The following is a 17,961-nucleotide window of genomic DNA, read 5'->3' on the forward strand; positions in this document are numbered from 1 at the left end:
ACAGAAAGCAAGAAATCACCCCCCAGGGGGGATGGCCACGCCACAATCCCTTCTCCTCCATTCTCCTCTTGGCATCTTGGGCATGCACGCACACGTGCCCGGCGTGAGTTTTAAGCCACCAGGTCTGGGACGCGAACCGCAGTCAACTACGTGGGAGTCCAGCGACATAGCCATTACGCTAACTGCTGGTTCCCATCTCTCTTCTCCATTCTTCTCAGGACCTTGGGCATGCACGCACACACACCTACTGAATTTTTTAAAAATTATTTTATTTAACTTTATTTATTATTTATTCATTTGTTTATTTAAATTTGACCAGAGAGGGACAGAGAGAGAGATAGGGAGAGAAAGAAAGTGAGAAAGCAAGCCGCCAGGTCCAGGACTCAAACTACAGTAGGCCATGTGGGAATCCAGCACCTTTAACCACCATGCCACCTGCCAGCCCCAACACAAACTGAATTTTAAGCTGCTGAGTCTGGGACTTGAACTGCAGCCTACCACATGGGAGTCCAGTGCCTTAACCACTTCATCACTTGCTGGTCCTTGATCTAATTTTCTCTGATCTCTACTCTCAAACTATATGTTGTATCCAGGTCTCCTGTTCAGCCTTCCTTCAAGCAACTTGAGTCCCTGGGCCTGTTTGTTGATCCCACTCTCAAGCTGCCTGCCCAAGGTAAGGAGGGGCCAGGAGGCCCCAGATGGAACACAGGGTAGGGAAGGACAGAACTCTTTTTTTTTATAAATCAGAGTCCTGTATGAATATCTTTATATAATTGAGGCAAGGTGTGCCACATATTTAAAAAACAAATCCATGGAGAAGACAATAAAAATAAATCCTAAAAGGAGAGATCTATAACCAAGTAATCTAGTCACATTAAACACATAAAATTGAAGGATTTTTAAAATTTTATTTTATTTTATATACAAATAGCCAGCATGATTTCTTTCACTGGGTGGATATCTTGGACAATCTATCCAAGGAAGATCATTTAGTCCAACCTGATGAAGCCTATGTCCTTCGCATACTGATGGAAACACTGATGGCACATGGTAAGGCTGTATTTTCGGATCAGACCGTGCTGGTTTGAGCACGTGCAGCAAGAGCGAGAACCCTGTCTGAATTTTTGTGGGTGGCTCCAGTAGAGCTGCTGATGACCCATCCTGCTTCAGTGGGGCAACAAAGCAAAAAAAAAAAGGGCTTTTTTTTTTTTTGAGAGAGCTTTTTGCTATAGGGTATATGCACTGGCCAGAGAGACAGAAAGCAAGAAATCAGCCCCCGCCCCAGTCGGGGATGGCCACACCACAATCCCTTCTCCTCCATTCTGAGATCTTGGGTGTGCATATACATATCTGGCATTATTTTAAGCCGCCTGGTCCGGGACTTGAACTGTGGTCTACTATGTGGGAGTCCAACGATGCAATCATTATGCCATCTGCTGGTCCTGGGAAGGGTAGGATTTTTACCAGAGTACCTGCCCTGTCTAGGGCCAGTGCAGCCTAGGCTGTGGGCGCAGAACAATCTGTTCAACATCAACAGGCCCGAGCAGGGATGTAGTACAGGGCAGAGCAAACACTGCATGGGCCCTCTCTGTGTAGGCAGGGCCTTGACCCCTAAACTGTCTAGTGGTCCTCCAGAAAGAATAGGAGCTCTGACATTGTTCACTGGGCCTTAGGCTCCAGCCTCAGCCTGCCTGATAGTACCTACAGAAAGTGGGGGAAAGGTCAATGGAAACAGTCTGGCTCATGCCTGGAATTGCTCTGGAATCTGGGGAAGCTGCTGAGTCCCGTGTCTCTGGCTTTGTCCAGCAAGGTCACCTGCCAAGAGAGGCAGGAGGCCAGACAGGGCAGAGTCCATGAATTGTCTGATCTTTCTGACACTTTGTCTTTGACATAGTACAACTGATCCCAAGTGGTCATTCTAACCTTTGTCCTCCTTTCCCCAGTTCCATGGGAAAAGAATGTGTGTGTACAGAAGTGGGAGTAGAGATGTGGTTCCAGCCTTCCTCTACTGTCTGTTGTTCAGGATCTTTGTTCTGATCCTTTTAGGTTCCCAGACCAGCATTAGGTGGAATTTAGGGCGTGGCTGTGCACCTATACAGTTGACCAGATTAGCACTGGTATATGTGTATAGAGGAGAAAGGCAAAAGAAAAAATGTCAGTGTCTTTCACTTTTGTTTTTTTGCTGATCTCTCCCTTGCTACAATTATAAGCTGAAATATAACTATGGGAAACCCCGGTGACAGGTGCCCCTCACCCCAAAAACCACTCACACAACACCTCAGAAAGCTAGAAAAGGAAACACATCAATCATATAAATTGCTCAATAACTCTGGAATGTTGTTTCTATTTCTGCTTCCTTCTCTGCTTCCTTGGCTATTTCTATCTTAACACTTACTGCCACACCCAAACCAGGCTTTAAGCTAGGTTCCCTCAATGGAGTCACAGCTCCTCGCTACTTTTTACAACGGGGTCAGAAATAACTAACCTTAGCTTGCTGTCTCTGTCACTTAATGCTGTGGGGAATTCAGTCTGCCTGTCTGAATATAACTGGGAAATTTCTTGAAGGTTCTCCTATACCCTGTCTTACAGTTCTCAAATGCTCAGCTGGGTCTGCTGTGATAGCATCACTGTCTGTGCCTGCTTCCTTATTCAGGCCTGACTCTGGACATGTGGCTTGCCCGTGATCAGTGCATGGCAAGTGGCTGGAACCAATCAGCTCACCTAAGCCTTCCTCAGAAGCCAATCAGAGCTTTGGGAAGTGACCTCATACAAGGGAGAGCTGTGTGGGTGAGAAAACATCTCCCAGAGCTGGGAGTGTCCCTAAGTCACTGCCGTCTTCCCCACCCTCTTTACTTCCTGTAAAGCAACATTGGGGCCCCTCTCCCCCAAAGAAGGGAGTAAGAAAGGCTAATTAAATTCCACAAAGGGAAGAACCAAAGGGGAAAGTGCAGCTCAGCCATACACTGGCTTCTGCAAGTGGAGAACAGCATATTTAAGGGGCTCCCTCGGCACAGACAGACCTTTCAAAGTGGGGTCTCCCAGGCCTGAAAGAGCAGGGAAGAGGCTCAATATATCAAGTCAGTCTCTCCTCTCTACTCCTTTCTTGTACCTGGCTTTCTTGACTCTGTCCACAAAAATAGCTACAGTCATTCTTTGTAAATAAGGACATGATCAAGGTCAAGTGTGGGAAAAAGAGGGCCTGTGTCCTTGTGAACAAGTATGAACAGAGACAATCATGTCCCCATGGCCTGAGACCAGATGCTCAAAAACCACCTGGTCTGTAGGAGGTAGGAGTGGGGGCTGGCAGGTGGCCATTCTTCTCTACTACTCACTCTGCACAGCCCTGCAAATGAATTTTTGAATATTCTTTGGCAGGGTTAGATTATGAGTGTGTGTCTATCCCCCCAACAGGGGTGGGAGGGAAGAGACAAAGGACAAGAAGCTTGTACTCCCCAGAAAGTCACACTGGACAGGTGAGAAAAGAAGAATGGCTCCGTAAGGCATCCCCTTCGTTCCTCAAGCCCTCTCCCACCAGGCCTCACCCTGGACAGACTGATAGATAAAAACATTTTATTTAAAAGTATAAAATTGTTCTCATTCTTCCTAACTGCTTCCACTTCAATTATCCTCACAAAGACCAGTACAAATATGGTAGTGGTAAGTGTATAGCTGCCGGCCACCATTCTTTAGAGTGTCCTTTATCCCTTCATACAATTTAAACACTGGTCCTTTGTCCTTTCTCCAAGATATCAGAGCGGATACAAAGGTGAAAAAAAATGTTATGGTCATCATTCTCCATTCCTGTCCCCAGAAACCAAACAGGTTATTTGTACTTTGACCAAATGATCTGCTTGTCCACAAAACCAAATAGTAAAGGTAGTTACTCTCTGAATCCCAAATCAAGAAAGGTATTGAGTCCAGGGTGTTGTTTAGGGTCCTTCTTCAGTAGATAGCCTCATCCATATTGTCATCACTATCACCCCCAAAGTCTTCTCCATTGTCAAAATATGACATAATATAATCGGTTTCCTAAAATGGAGAAAAAGAAGTAAAAGTGAGGTATGCTTTCAGCATTTTCCTTCCTCCCCGTGTTCTGGACCCCTTCCCTCCCAATCACACGTTCCAGGACTGGGACATCCCTCACAGCTATGGTTCACTTTGGAGACTAGCCAGGGGACAGGTGAAGTGGAGAACTTCTCCCTTTGTAGGCACTATCTCTTCTGTCCTTCCAGCCTTTTGAAGAAATAGTTGAGATCCCAGAGCTTTGGAGGGGAAGAGAGGGAGACAAGGTAGAAGATAGTCTCCATCACCTCTTCATGTTCTTCTTCATCATACTCTTCTTCTTCTTCCTCTTCCTTCTCTTCTTCTTCTTCTTTCTCCTCATCTTCCTCAGAAGTCACTTCTTCCTCTTTCTTCTCCAGGGTCTCATGTAAACACAAATAAGAAGAGAAACTCAGACCCAGCTTACAGAAGAAAAAGCAGACGCCCATGGGCCAATGAAGACAGCATGAGTCTAGGGCCCAGGAGATCTCTATGCATACTTCCTCCTCACCTCTAGTTTCTGTATTGTTTCCTCCTTATCTTCTGTAGTTTTAGGGGGCCTCTTGGGGAGCAGAATGGTGGTCCCTGGGGGTGAGGATGAAAAGGTGAACTTTCAGAGAACAATCTTGCTTTCTACCCCACCCTACTATGGAAACATGTCACTCTGCTGCCCTCGTGCGGCCACTATGGCATTCAGCATCAACACTCATGGGTCAGGCAGGAATTAGGAGGGCAAGCAAGACCACCAGTAGCTTTGGCCTACCAGCTTATGGAGAAAACCTCTTTCTCCCTCATTTTTCCAGATACACTCACTCTCCTTCTGTAACTTCCGCACTCGGATCTTCAGCTCCCGGGGTAGACGCCGCCAATCTGGGAATAATGGGAAAGTAAATGTCAACAGGCTCTTGCCTGGGGTCTCCAAGGAATGACTGCCTTTGAAGGAGAGAAAATGGTTTTAGAGGAAAAAGAAGGAAGGGAGGATTTAGGTCAAAGCTGTTTGGAACAAAAAACAGTGGCTTCGAGATCTCCTGAGGAGGGTGTGTGGGGTATTTCATAGGCTTGTCAGGTGGAGTTTGAGAGTATTTTGGAGCACACATAAGGGTCTACTTTGCAGATATTGGATGGGGTCATAATGTTTTGAAACATCTCAAGCACTGGTAAGAAGAGCAGTCAATGGAAGGGCCCATCACCTACCAGGGTTCCAATCAATGGCGTTATCAATCGGCCCGGACATCTGGTATTTGTCTGAGTAACGCTCCACATCTGAAGGGTCAGAAGTCAAAGTCAAAGTTAAATCCCTTCAGGTCCCTAGAATAGGGTGTTCCTGAGGGCTTAGTCCTCTCAATACGCAAGAATTATCTGTCTCCTCACTCCTAATCCAGAGTATAGAAGTCAGTTTCAGTGCGGATCTTATCACTCTTCTATCTAACCTTCTCCACTGTCACCCAAAATTATGAATCTTTCTCCCTTAGCTCAAAAGCCTGGCTATACTGAGAAGTCATGTAGTGCAGCCGAAAATATGTTGGAGAATAAGAAATCAGGGTTTCAGTCTTCTCTTTACTTTCTGTTAACAGAGTTCATTTAGGTAAGTCTTTCATTGCTTCGAGCCTCAGCATCCAGGGCTTTACCAGGAAAGCACCAGTTGCCAACACACTGAAATACTGTACATCTGCACTGGTGGTGGGTAATCAGCCATTGTCCCGAGTATCCCCAGTCGCAGTGCCTTCGCCAGTTCCTCTTAATCTCCCTGACTTCCCCATGACACACTAGCCAATGAGTTAATACTTTACTTAGGTAGGGTTCTCGGAGACGCAGGACCAGGTAGCTCCCTGATTGATTGGTTGGTATTTGTAATATCCAGATTGTTAACCTTTTTTTTTTTCTTTGAGAGGTTTTTGCTGTAGGGTACGTGTGCACGCCAGAAAGAGAGAAATAGAGAAACAGAAAGCAAGAAATCACCCATGTTGCAATCCCCTCTCCTCCATTCTCCTCTTGGGATCTTGGGCATGCATACACATGTGCCCGGCGTGAGTTTAAGCCACCAGATCCGGGACTCAAACCACAGTTGACTACATGAGAGTCCAGTGATATAGCCATTACACCAACTACTAGTCTCTGTTAAACTTTTTTTTTTTTTTGAGAGTTTTTTTTTCACTGTAGGGCGCGTGCGCTCACCAGACAGACAGAGAGAGACATAGAGACAGAAAGCGAGAAATCACCCCCCCAGGGGGGATGGTCACGCTGCAATCCCTTCTCCTCCATTCTCCTCTTGGGATCTTGGGCATGCACACACACGCGCCCGGCATGAGTTTTAAGCCACCGGGTCCGGGACGCGAACCGCGGTCGACTACGTGGGAGTCCAGCGACCTAGGCATTATGCTAACTGCTGGTTCCCTCTGTTAAACTTTTTAATACATCTATTTGTATATATGAAAGGGGATCTTAGGCCATCGTATAGCCTAGTGGTTAACGGAGCTGGATCCCATATAGCTTGCAAGTGGTTTGAAACGTGCTAAAAATGTGTGTACACACGCTCAAAATCCTTACAGGAGGGAGAAATGGAGAAGGAATATAGCATGACCATACCTCATTGAGGGCACTCTTTCTCTTTTTCTCTTTCTGGTGAGTGCACATGCCCTCTAACAATCAGGGAAAAAAACAGTAGAAAGGAGGGTTTTTTAAAAATAATTAATTAATTAATTAATTTTTTATTATTAAAGAGATTTTTGCTATAGGGCATGTACACTCACTGGAGAGACAGAGAAACAGAAAACGAGAAATCACCCCCAGGGGGATGGCCACACCGCAATCCCTTCTCTTCCATTCTCCTCTCAGGATTTTGGACAAATACACATCTGCACCCAGTGTGAGTTTTAAGCTGCCAGGTCCAGGACTCGAACCACAGTCAACTACAGGGGAGTCCAATGACCTAACCATTATGCCATCTGCTGGTTCCCTAGAAAGTGGTTCTTAAAACTTAACCTCCCATTGTCCCGAAACTATTGTGAGACTCAAACCATGACTACTGTAATACATTTCAGATGCAGGAGTAATTACTATTTCCCCAGTCAGTGTACTTCCTGTGCCTCTCTGGCCCCCAGTGGTGCTAAATAGAGGGTACCACCATGGGAGACACTCAGAACATGATGTTACATTCCAACTGACCTCTCTTGGGGACAGCTGGTCGGATGAAGTAGGGGAGCTGTCTCATGGCCCCTCGTAGCTCCTGCTTCAGTGCCAGGACATATTCCCCTTCCTCTCCTGAGGGCAGAGGCACGGGACGAAATTCCAGGGGCTATGGAGGCAGGAGCAGTGGTCAGTTGAGGGAGAAATGCTAGAATACAAATCTAGCCGGGCCTCTCACCCCAACTTAATCCCATGCTCCCAGTGAGCAGAGGGCCAAATGAGAGTGAGGGAAGCAACACAGCACTCTGAAAGCCAAGGGGCTGGGAATGGGAGAAATAAGGGTTTCTTATTCTTTGCTTGGAAAACATCTCTTGTGAAGTAGGAGCACAAAGACAAGGAGGGGCAAGATAAGGATGGCTTATGAAGGCCCAGGAACAATCAGGATTATATACAGTCAGCCAAAGGCACAGGGGAGTCTGGACAAGGGCCAGGAGATACTCACAGGGAAGAGTGGAGAAGGCTGCAGAGTGGGTGGAGGCAAAGCATCTCCCTTCCCGATGCCCACAGCCTCCACGTTGAAGGTCAGCTGACCCCGGCCACGACCCCGGCCCCCACCCCGGCTGGCCATGGTGGAGGGGGCCTGGGTATTCAGAGATCCAATGAGAAAAACCTAATAAACAAAAACAAAAAGGAAAAGGAATTATGGTAGAATGGACGAGAGGTCAATGACACATGAGGTATTTTTCTCTCCACAGGATGTGAATGCCAATGCCATTCAACAATTTGTCTTTTTTAAAAATCCCTTCTCCTGCATTCTCCTCTCAGGGTTTTGGATGGACACGCACACATACCCGGCATGTTCTGTAAGCCACTGGGTCCAGGGCAGTCAGTCATGCAGTTGGCCATGTGGGATCCAGCTCTGTTATGGCCAAGTCACCTGCTAGCTTCAATTTTTTTTTTTTTCAATTTTCTTTTTTCTAATTCTTACAGAAAAGTTTATGAGGGTAATGAGGAAATGAACAGATGGTGTAATGATTATGCTGCTAGTTGGTTGAAGTCCCCGACCCAGTGACTTAAAACTTACACTGGGCACATGTGCGTACATGCCCAAAATTCTGAGAGGAGAATGGAGGAAAAAGGATTGCAACGGCCATTCCACTGGAGGGTGATTTTTTCACTTTTGTCTCTCTTCTGTCTCCCTGGCGAGCACACATGACTTACAGCAAAAAAACTAAAAAAAAAAAAGAAAGAAAAAAAGAATGGGCTAGCTGTTTGGTGGCATGTTGGTTAAGGCCATTGGGTCCCACGGGTCCAGCTCACCGTCGAAGTCATGGACTTGGTGTCTTGAGAAACACATTGGGTATGTGTGCATGCATGCTCAATATCCTGACAGGAAGGAAAAACACAAGAGAAGGGATTGTGGTGTGGTCATCCCTCACAGAGAGAATTTTCTTACTTTCCCTTTCTTTCTCTCTCTTTCTTTGAAAGATTTTTGCCTTAGAGGGTGTGTGTGCTTGCCAGAGAGACAGAGAGAGACAGAGAGACAGCGAGAAATCACCCCCAAAGAGGAAGGCCACGCTGCAATCCCTTCTCCATTCTCCTCTTGGGCTTTTGGGCCAGCACACACATGTTCTCTATGTGAGTTTTAAGCTGCTGGGTCTGAGACTCAAACTACGATCAACTACGTGGGAGTCCAGCAACATAATCATTACACCCTCTCCTAGTTTCCCCTTCCTCTCTTTCTCCCTGGTGAGTGCATGTGCCCTCTGACAATTTTTTTTTAAGTTCATTTATTTCTTCCATGAGAGAAAGACCAAAATAGAGAGACAAAAATTAAGAGATAGAGAGACAGGCACCTACAACAGGGTCATCTTCCACAATCCATCTGGTGGTCCTAAAATCAAACTGATCTTCTAAAATACCACTTGGAAGCACAGAATCTTAAAATTGGAAGGGCCCTTGGAAGTTCTCTTTCTAGGAACTTGAAGATGGCCTAATGATCTCTCTAGGAACCAGAAGATGGCCCAGTGGTTACATTGCTGAACTGCCATGTAGTTGACTACAGTTTGAGTCCCAGACCCAGTGGCTAGAAACTCATGCCAGGCATGTGTGCATGCATGCCCAAGATCCCAAGAGAATGGAGAAGGGATTATGATGTGGCCAACCCCCCCGGGGGTGATTTCTCAATTTCTGTCTCTGTCTTTTCATTGAGTGCATGCGTGCTCTACCTGGTGAGTGCATGTGTCCTATACCAAATTAAAAATAGGGGCTGGCAGATTGTGTGGTGGTTAAAGGCGCTGAATTCCCACATGGCCGACCATGGTTTGAGTCCTGGACCTAGTGACTTGCTTTCTCGTTTTCCTTTTCTCTCTGTGTGTGTCTCTGTCTGGTCAAACTGAAAACTAGTAACAAATGAAATTAAATTTAAAAAAACTATCCTTTAATTAAAAAAAAATAATAAAGAAGTTATCCAGTCTAAATTCCCTCCCAGTACAGGATTCCACTTTGTAAATTATTTGTTATTCAGCTTCTTATGTCATTTTCCTAAAAAGAGGATACCTATTCTCTAAGACGGCCCATTTCACTGTGATCAACTCTGATGAAATCAGAAGTTCTCCTTTACTGAACTGCATTCTGCCTATAGTCATTAATTTAAAATATCCAGTTAGAGGCAGCTAGGATGGGAGATAAAATTAACAAATGAAATTTAATTTGAGAGTCAGCAGTAGGGTGTGGAAGTTAGAGTGTTTGGATGGCTTAAAAATCATGCCTGGGCATGATTATCTTCCCCCAAGCTCATAACCCTAGCCTAATCATAAGAAAAACATCAGGGACCAGCAGTCAGCGTAATGGCTATGTCGCTGGACTCCCATGTAGTTGACCACGGTTCACATCCTGAACCCGGTGGCTTAAAACTCACGCTGGGCGTGTGTGGGTGCATGCCCAAGATCCCAAGAGGAGAATGGAGGAGAAGGGAGTGTGGCGTGGCCATCCCCCCTGGGGGGTGATTTCTCACTTTCTGTCTCTCTGTCTCTGTCTTTCTGGTGAGCGCACGCGTCCTATAGCAAAAACCTCTCCAGAAAAAATAAAAAAGAAAAACATCAGACAAATTCCGGGGAAATTCAGGGACCAGCACATGGTGTAATGGTTACATCACTGGACTCTCACATAGTTGACCACGGTTCAAATCCCGGACCCAGTGGCTTAAAACACATGCTGGGCACATGTGCATGCGTGCCCAAAACCCTGAGAAGAAAATGGAGAAGGGATTGGAGTGTGGCCACACTCTTTAGGTGATTTCTCACATTCTGTTTCTCTTGCAAGCACACGCGTCCCATCTAAAAAAAATTTTAAAAAACTCTTGGAAATCAAATGAAAAGTCATCTCAAAAGAATAAAATAAGCAAAGGACAAGAACAGGCAATTGACAAAAGAATAACCCATAAAACATGAAACTGAATGGGATCAACAGATAGCATAGCGGTTGTGTCGTTGGACTCCCATGAGGCTGATTGCAGTTTGAGTCCTGGACACGGTGGCTTCAAACTCATGCCAGGCATGTGTAGGGTGTGTGTGCATGGATGTCCGAGATTCCAGGAGAACAAAGGAGAAGGGATTGTGGCATGACCATCCCCTTGAGGGGAGGTGATTTCTTGCTTTCTGTCTCTCTGTCTGTCTCTGTCTCTCCAGAGAGAGTGTGAGAGCTTATGTCCTAGAGCAAAAAAAATTCTCAAAACAAAACAAAAAAATATGAAATTGACAAAGATTTAAATAATCATCAGGCTGTAATAAGTTGTTTCAGATGGACACTCTCATATTTCATTGGAAGGACTGACTATAGACACATTCTTTTTTTTTTGAGAGATTTTTGCTATAGGACTCCTGTGATCCTGGGAGAGACAGAGAGACAGAAAGCAAGAAATCAGCCCCACCACCCCAGGGGGAGATGGCCACACTACAATCCCTTCTCCTCTATTCCCTTCTCAGGATTTTGGGCATGCATACATGTGCCCAGCATAAGTGTCAAGCTGCTGGGTCCAGGACGCAAAATGCAGATGACCATGTGCGAGTTCACCACCTTAACCACTATGCCAACTATTGGTCGCAAATTCAAGAAAGCAATCTGACCACTTGAATCAATAGCCTCTTAAATGTTTTTATCTTTAATCAAGCAATTTCACTTTTTTCTTTGAGAGATTTTTGATATAGGGTACATGTGTTTGTCAGAGACAGAAAGCAAGAAATCACCCAGGGGAGTGGCCAAACTACAATCCCTTCTCCTCCATTCTCATCTCAGGAATTTGGGCATACACATACATGTGCCTGGCTTGAGTTTCAAGCTGCTGCTGGGTCTAGGACTCAAATCACGATTGACCATATGGGAGTCCAGCGACGCAACCACTATGCCATCTGCTGGTCCAGAGTAATCTCACATTTATTATTATTTATTTATTTATTATCATTATTTTTCAATTTGACCAGAGAGAGATAGAATGAAAGAAAGAGAGAGAAAGTGGGAAAGCAAACCACCAAGTCCAGACTTGAACCGTGGTTGGCCATGTGGGGGTCCAGCACCCTTAACTACCACACCACTTGCCAGCCCCAATTTTACTTTAAAAAAATTTTTTTTGCCCTAAAAGAAAAATTGGATATACTTTCAAAAATATAAGTACAGGGGCTGGCAGGTGGCATGGTGGTTAAGGTGCTGGACTCCCACATGGCTGACCACGGTTTGAGTCCTGGACCTGGCAGTTTGCTTACTCTCTCTTTCTGTCTCTCTCTTCAAATTGAAGAATAATAATAAATATATTTTTAAAAATATATATAAGTACAGGGACTGGCAGATGGCGTAATGGCTATGTCGCTGGAATCCCATGTAGTCACTGTGGTTCGGGTCCTGGACCTGGTGGATTAAACTTATTCTGGGCGTATGTGCGTGCCCTACATCCTGAGAGGAGAATGGAGGAGAAGGAATTGCAGAGTGGCCTTTCCCTCGGGGGGTGATTTCTGGCTTTCTGTCTGTCTCGCTCTGTCTTTCTGGCGAGTGCACACAACCTATAGCAAAAACCTAAAAAAAAAAAATAGATATATATGTAAGTACAAAAATGTTCGTCAAAGAATTGTTCATAGTAGTAAAAGTTCTAAAATAATCTAAATGGTTCAATAATAAATGGTTAAAAAAAATCAAGCCAGTCCCACGGTCTGTGGCTCAAGATATGAATCCTGGCTCCAGTGGCTTGAAAAAGAAGCCAGGCAAATATGTATTATGTGTCATAAATACCAAAAGAATGAAAACATGAAGGAAAAAGGATCGTGGTGTCACCAAATCCCACTGGGGGGGGTGCTTTCTTCTTCTTCCTCTTTCTCTCTCTCTTTCTGTCTCTCTGGAGAGCACATGTACCCTCTGGCAAACTAAAAGAAAAAAATCAAATATCCTTTTTAGATGATTATGTACCCATAAAAATCATGACTTCAAATAGTATTTAAAGGCAGAAGAATGTTCACAATATAATGTTCAGTGAGAAGGATATAATATAAAATTGTACTTAATTTTATGGCCCTGTTTAAGTATAAGACAAACATGCACACATATGCATATGAACAAAAAAGGAAACTGAAAGGATGTATCAGAATATAAATAATAGTTTTCACTACATACATATCATTATAAAATAGGCATTTTTCTTTATTACACTGTTTCCAAATTTTCCAGAATAAATGTATATTATATTATTTCTTTATTTTTTTCCATTTTTATTTTAAAAATTGCCAGAAGGCATGTGCCCTTACCAGAGAGACAGGGAGAGGGAAAGAAGGAGATAGCACCCCCAGTGGTAAGTGTTCACCCTGCAATTTCTCCTCCATTTCTCCATCCTTTTGGGATTTGGGGCACTGCACACACATGCACCCTGTGTGTTTTTCAAGCTGTTAGATCTGGGATTTGAAGTCAACCACATAGGATCCAGCTTTCTTAACTGCTAGTCCAACTTCAAGGATAGGAAAACAAAAGGAATGATTTGCTTTTTTTTTTTTTTTTTTAGAGGTTTTCGCTATAGGGCGCGTGTGCTCGCCAGACAGACAGAGAGAGACATAGAGACAGAAAGCGAGAAATCACCCCCCAGGGGGGATGGCCACGCCACAATCCCTTCTCCTCCATTCTCCTCTCAAGATCTTGGGCACGCATGCACACACGCCCAGCGTGAGTTTTAAGCCACCGGGTCCGGGGACTCGAACGATGGTGGACTACATGAGAGTCCAGCGACATAGCCATTACGCTAACTGCTGGTCCCGCAATGGTTTGCTTTTAAGAGTACTACCATTAGGACAGATTTCCTTCTTCTTTTTTTTTTTTATAAGAGTTTTTTTTTAAGAGAAATTTTTGCTATAGGGCACATGTACTTGCTGGAGATACAGAGAAAAAGACAGAGACAGAAAGTGAGAAACCACTCCCCAGGGGATATGACCACACCACAATCCTTTCTCCTCCATTCTCCTCCTGGAATTTTAGGCACAAATGCACATGTATCCAGTATGAGTTTCAAGCCACTGGGTCCAGGATTCAAACCAAGTTTGACTATTTGCAAGTCCAACACCTTAACCGCTATGCTACCTGCTAGCCCCCAGATTTTTTGCTATAGGGTAAGCGTGCTTGCCAGAGACAGAGAGAGAGAAAATGAGAAATCACTCCCCAGGGGGACAGCCATGCCACAGTGCCATCTCCTCCATTCTCCTCTTGGGATTTTGGGTACACATGCACATGTGTACAGCATGAGTTATGGGACTCGAACATTGGTCAGTCAAGTGGGAGTCCAGTTCCTTAATCACTATGCTACCTCCTGGACCCAGATTTCCTTCTTTTACCATGGAAGTGTGGAATGCATATCCTTGAGTTATATATATTTCAACTTGGAATATTTCCTAGATTGGGGCCGGCAGGTGGTGTGGTGATTAGGGCACTGGACTCCCACATGGCTGACTGTGTCCAGGCCTTGCTTTCCCACTTTCCTTCTCTCTCTGTCTCTCTCTAGTCAAATTAAAATAATAATAAATAAAAATTTTTGATCAATTTTATTTATTCATTCATTTATTTTAATTTGACCAGAGAGCAACATAAAGAGAAAGAGAGAAAGAAAGTGAGAAAGCAAGCCACCAGGTCTGGGACTTGAACCATGGTGGGCCATGTGGGAATGTCCAGTGCCTTAACCACCATGCCACCTGCTGGTCCCTAATAATAAAATTTTTAAAAAAGAATATTTGCTGGATTGACTGAAGAATATCCAAAAATGAAGTGGCCTGCCAAGAGAGATAAGGAACTCTTATCTTTTTCTTTTTTTTTTTGAGAGGTTTCTGCTATAGGGTGCATGCACTCACCAGAAAGACAGAGAAAGACACAGAGACAGAAAGAGAGAAATCACCCTCTAGGGGGATGGCTACACCGCAATCCCTTCTCCTCCATTCTCCTCTTAGGATCTTGGGCACGCACACACATGTGCCTGGCGTGAGTTTAAGCCACCAGGTCTGGGACTGGAACTGCGGTCGACTACATGGGAGTCCAGTGACATAATCATTACACCAACTGCTGGTCCCTGGAGCTCTATGAACTAAATAGGGTCTATCACAGTAAAGTTGCAAAAGTAGAAAAGTCGCTATGATCCTCATTGTCTGGTATTACATCTGGCATATAGTAGGTGTTTAGTTAATATTTCTTGACTGGGGGATCAGCAGGTGACATGGTGGTTAAAGCACTGGACACTCCCACAAGGTCCACCACCGTTTGAGTCCCAGACCTAGTGGCTTACTTTCTCACCTTGTGTGTGTGTGTGTGTGTGTGTGTGTGTGTGGTCAAATTAAAATAAATGAATGAGTAAGTAAAATTAAATAAAATAATTCTTTAAAAAATATTTTTTGACTGAATTAATATAGGACCTTCCAAACTTTGGACCTAATAATTGACTCATAAAGCCTCTCTCGCCATTCCAGTTCTTGCTTTCTTCCCCCTCTGGACTGTGGGAGCAATTATGAAATACTAATATTATGAGCCACTAATTTAAAAGCCCTTAATTATATAATGTGTTTTATCTTTTATTTGTCTGTTATTGTTCCATAATTACACAAGGAGTTTAAATTTTGCCTCCCCAACAAGAGTGCTAGTTCCTAGAAATCAATTATATTCAATTAACGCTTATTGGGTTATGTGTTAAGTACTGGAACCTGCCCTATAAGACCTTATATTCTAAGAATAGAAACATTAAAAGAGAGAGTGCGGTGAGTGCTCTAACAGACTTAAGCGTAAAGTGCTATCGTTAGACTGAGGAACAATTAATTCTGCAAGAAAGGCCACAGGTATGAGATAATATTTCATTTGAATCTCGATAAATAACAGGAGTTTGTCAGGCTCTTGGACGGGCGGATAATATTAATAGATTTGGGGAAGGGTGAAGTCAGAGCAAAGACTCAGGGGTGCAGAGTGAGTCTTGCTTTCTACAGTGATACCTCTCCCAGATGTGCAACAGAAAACTACGTTTCTCTAGCAGACAATCAATATAGCTATGGGAGCCCAGGGAAGAAAGAGTATGAGGCCCCGAAGAGGGCTAATCCAACAGGCTGCCAGAAAGCGCTGTCCACCTCTCAGCCTGGCCCTGTGAACTACAGCTGGGCAAGTGTGGAACCCGACCGGGTCAAAGCCACCAGTTCGGGGCCTTACCTGCTGCCCCTCCCCCACGCAGATCTCAAGCCGAGGCCAACTAGAAATTTGCTCTTCTTCCTCCTGCCGGCGACGGTCTAGGCCCGCCTACCAGAGCTCCTCATTGGTGGGTTCTCCCGGCCAATCTAGAAAAAGCGGAGGAGGGAAGCCCGCCCACTTGAAACCTAGGAGAAGGAGGGAGGAAGCGATCCTGCCGGAACCAAGGCTTGGGAAACTGGGCGCCGAGAGAGACCGAGTTGCTAATCACCGGGGGTCAGCTCTTTCCGACCTCACCCCAGGGGAAGGATCCCCTGGCTAGCGAGAGTTCACAGAGGGAACCAGACACTCAGATCTTATAAAGGGACTCAGTTGGGGGAGACCGCATAGAAAGGCCCAAAGAGGAGAGCCCCTTACAAAGATGTGAACTCCATAAAACCTGCTCTTTAGGGGGGTCAGTCTTTTTGTGACTCTGGCTCCATAGAGTAGCCAGCCTCTCCGTTATTTCAACCTTCCCTTCAATCCTACACTCTCTCTCTCCAGCACCACCAATGGATACTCCTTTTCTAAAAATGATTTTCTGTGGGTTGTTGCCGTGTCTGGGAGAAGGTTTGGAGAAGGGAGGATTGGGGATCAGAAATCTAGGGCTGGAAAGGCGGGGCAGGAGCCTAGCGTTTTCTGCAGTTTCCACTGCTTTCCAGCTCCTCCCAGCCCTTTAGGACAGGGGTGGGGTGTGGAAGGAGTCCCACGTTCCCAGAAAACGGAAACAGAAGGAAAGAGCTCAGGATCGGGATAAAATTTAAGGATTAGTCAAGAAGAATAGCCCAGATGTCAAAGAAATGACCTGCAGATTGGGAGACTGTAGGTGTACTGGTAAGCCACCGGTTTTTGGAATAGCTGCGAAGCTTTGAAGAACTTGTTTAACCTTATTAAGTCTCAGTTTTCTCATCTGTAACAAGAAGATAATAGCTTCTATCATATAGAGTTGTTGTGAGAAGGACTTGGCACTAGTTGGCATTCAAGAAAAGTAACTAGTAAAAATGGGTAACTTAATTGCAAATATTTCCCTCCCCTTCCCCCAGGAACATTATTTTCAGTGTCTTGTGTCTGGGAGGAAGAGAGGGGGTCCAGCTTCTGGATTACTTCAGGACCGTAGGTGAGCTTCCTAAATCCTTAGGACTTTTTCCTTATCCCCCACTTCTCTTGGTATGGTCCAGCTGGACAAAAAATGATTCCTAAAATATGCAGATGGAAGCTATGGTAACCATGGAGACAGGGCAGGTGACAAAGAGAGGCAGAGACAGTGAGAGAGACGGATAGCAACAGATAGAGGGGACATAAAGAGCAATTGAGACAGAGACCTTCAAGCAAGATGGAAAAATGAGTCTAAGCAAGACTGAAAATAGAGATGTAATTAAAGAGGATATCTTACAAAGCTCCCTCTTCTCCCCCCTCTTTTGTATTATATCCCCCAAGAATATGAAGAGGAAGCATCAGGGAATGTCCCTTGCCCTATCCAAAAATGTATCCGGATATCCACCTTCCTCATACTTACCTATAATAAACGGTCTATATAAGGGAGCTGAGGTCCAAGTTTCTCTGTGATGTGTTCCTATTTGGGAGGGATGGGGATGGACCTAACTCTGAGAACGACTCCAGGCTGGACCATTTTCTCTATCTGCCATTTAAATTACACTACAAGGAGGCAGCCAGATCTCTTGCCTCCCTCTGCGTAGTATGGACGCCGGCTGTGGATCCCCAATCGTCTCTGTACATCCCTGTTCACAGTGTGCCATGAGCCGTGTGAGACAAGTCAGGTCTGGCGCATAGGAGCGCAAAACACACCAAGTGCGGAGAATGGGGATTTGGTGAAGCTTAGCGAAAAATCCGAACCGTCCATGTCTGGGTCGCGGAGGAGTCCCCCAAGGAACACTGAGGTTTTGGGGGGCCAAGGAGAGGTAGGTTAAGGAAGAGAAGTCAGGACTGGAGCCTCTAGGTTTTTGAGGGTTTAAGTGTGCACGGGTGGGGGAGCGGTATGGTGCCTGACGCCCCCACCCGCAGAGACTGAGCTATAAATAGCACAGCAGAGCTCCTCCCACTCCCCCCCCCCCCCCC

At 45.1% G+C, this 17,961-nt stretch overlaps 1 protein-coding gene and 1 pseudogene across 3 annotated transcripts in view; both read right to left on the minus strand.

Annotated features, from left to right (window-relative positions):
- Window positions 1–911: 911 nt before the first annotated feature.
- On the minus strand, window positions 912–1,206 carry LOC106735792 (40S ribosomal protein S29 pseudogene; annotated as a pseudogene).
- Window positions 1,207–3,553: 2,347 nt separating this feature from the next.
- Window positions 3,554–17,961, minus strand: part of POLR3GL (RNA polymerase III subunit GL) — a 15,840-nt gene continuing 1,432 nt past the window's right edge. The window contains exons 1-10 of one of the 3 annotated variants that reach the window (XM_006157125.3): window positions 17,402–17,450; window positions 16,691–16,795; window positions 15,871–15,995; window positions 7,670–7,837; window positions 7,207–7,336; window positions 5,236–5,304; window positions 4,855–4,911; window positions 4,553–4,626; window positions 4,311–4,424; window positions 3,554–4,029 (exon numbers count right to left, since the gene is read on the minus strand). In XM_006157125.3, coding sequence (XP_006157187.1) covers window positions 3,943–4,029; window positions 4,311–4,424; window positions 4,553–4,626; window positions 4,855–4,911; window positions 5,236–5,304; window positions 7,207–7,336; window positions 7,670–7,795 — 657 coding nt within the window. In that variant the 5' untranslated portion in view covers window positions 7,796–7,837; window positions 15,871–15,995; window positions 16,691–16,795; window positions 17,402–17,450 and the 3' untranslated portion in view covers window positions 3,554–3,942. Of the gene's footprint in view, window positions 4,030–4,310; window positions 4,425–4,552; window positions 4,627–4,854; window positions 4,912–5,235; window positions 5,305–7,206; window positions 7,337–7,669; window positions 7,838–15,870; window positions 15,996–16,690; window positions 16,796–17,401; window positions 17,451–17,961 lie in introns of those variants that run through there. The other 2 variants (XM_006157124.2, XM_006157126.2) reach the window with 2 other exon arrangements.

Source organism: Tupaia chinensis, unplaced genomic scaffold (genome assembly GCF_000334495.1).
Source record: "Tupaia chinensis unplaced genomic scaffold, TupChi_1.0 Scaffold000529_1, whole genome shotgun sequence".
Lineage (NCBI taxonomy): Eukaryota > Metazoa > Chordata > Mammalia > Scandentia > Tupaiidae > Tupaia > Tupaia belangeri.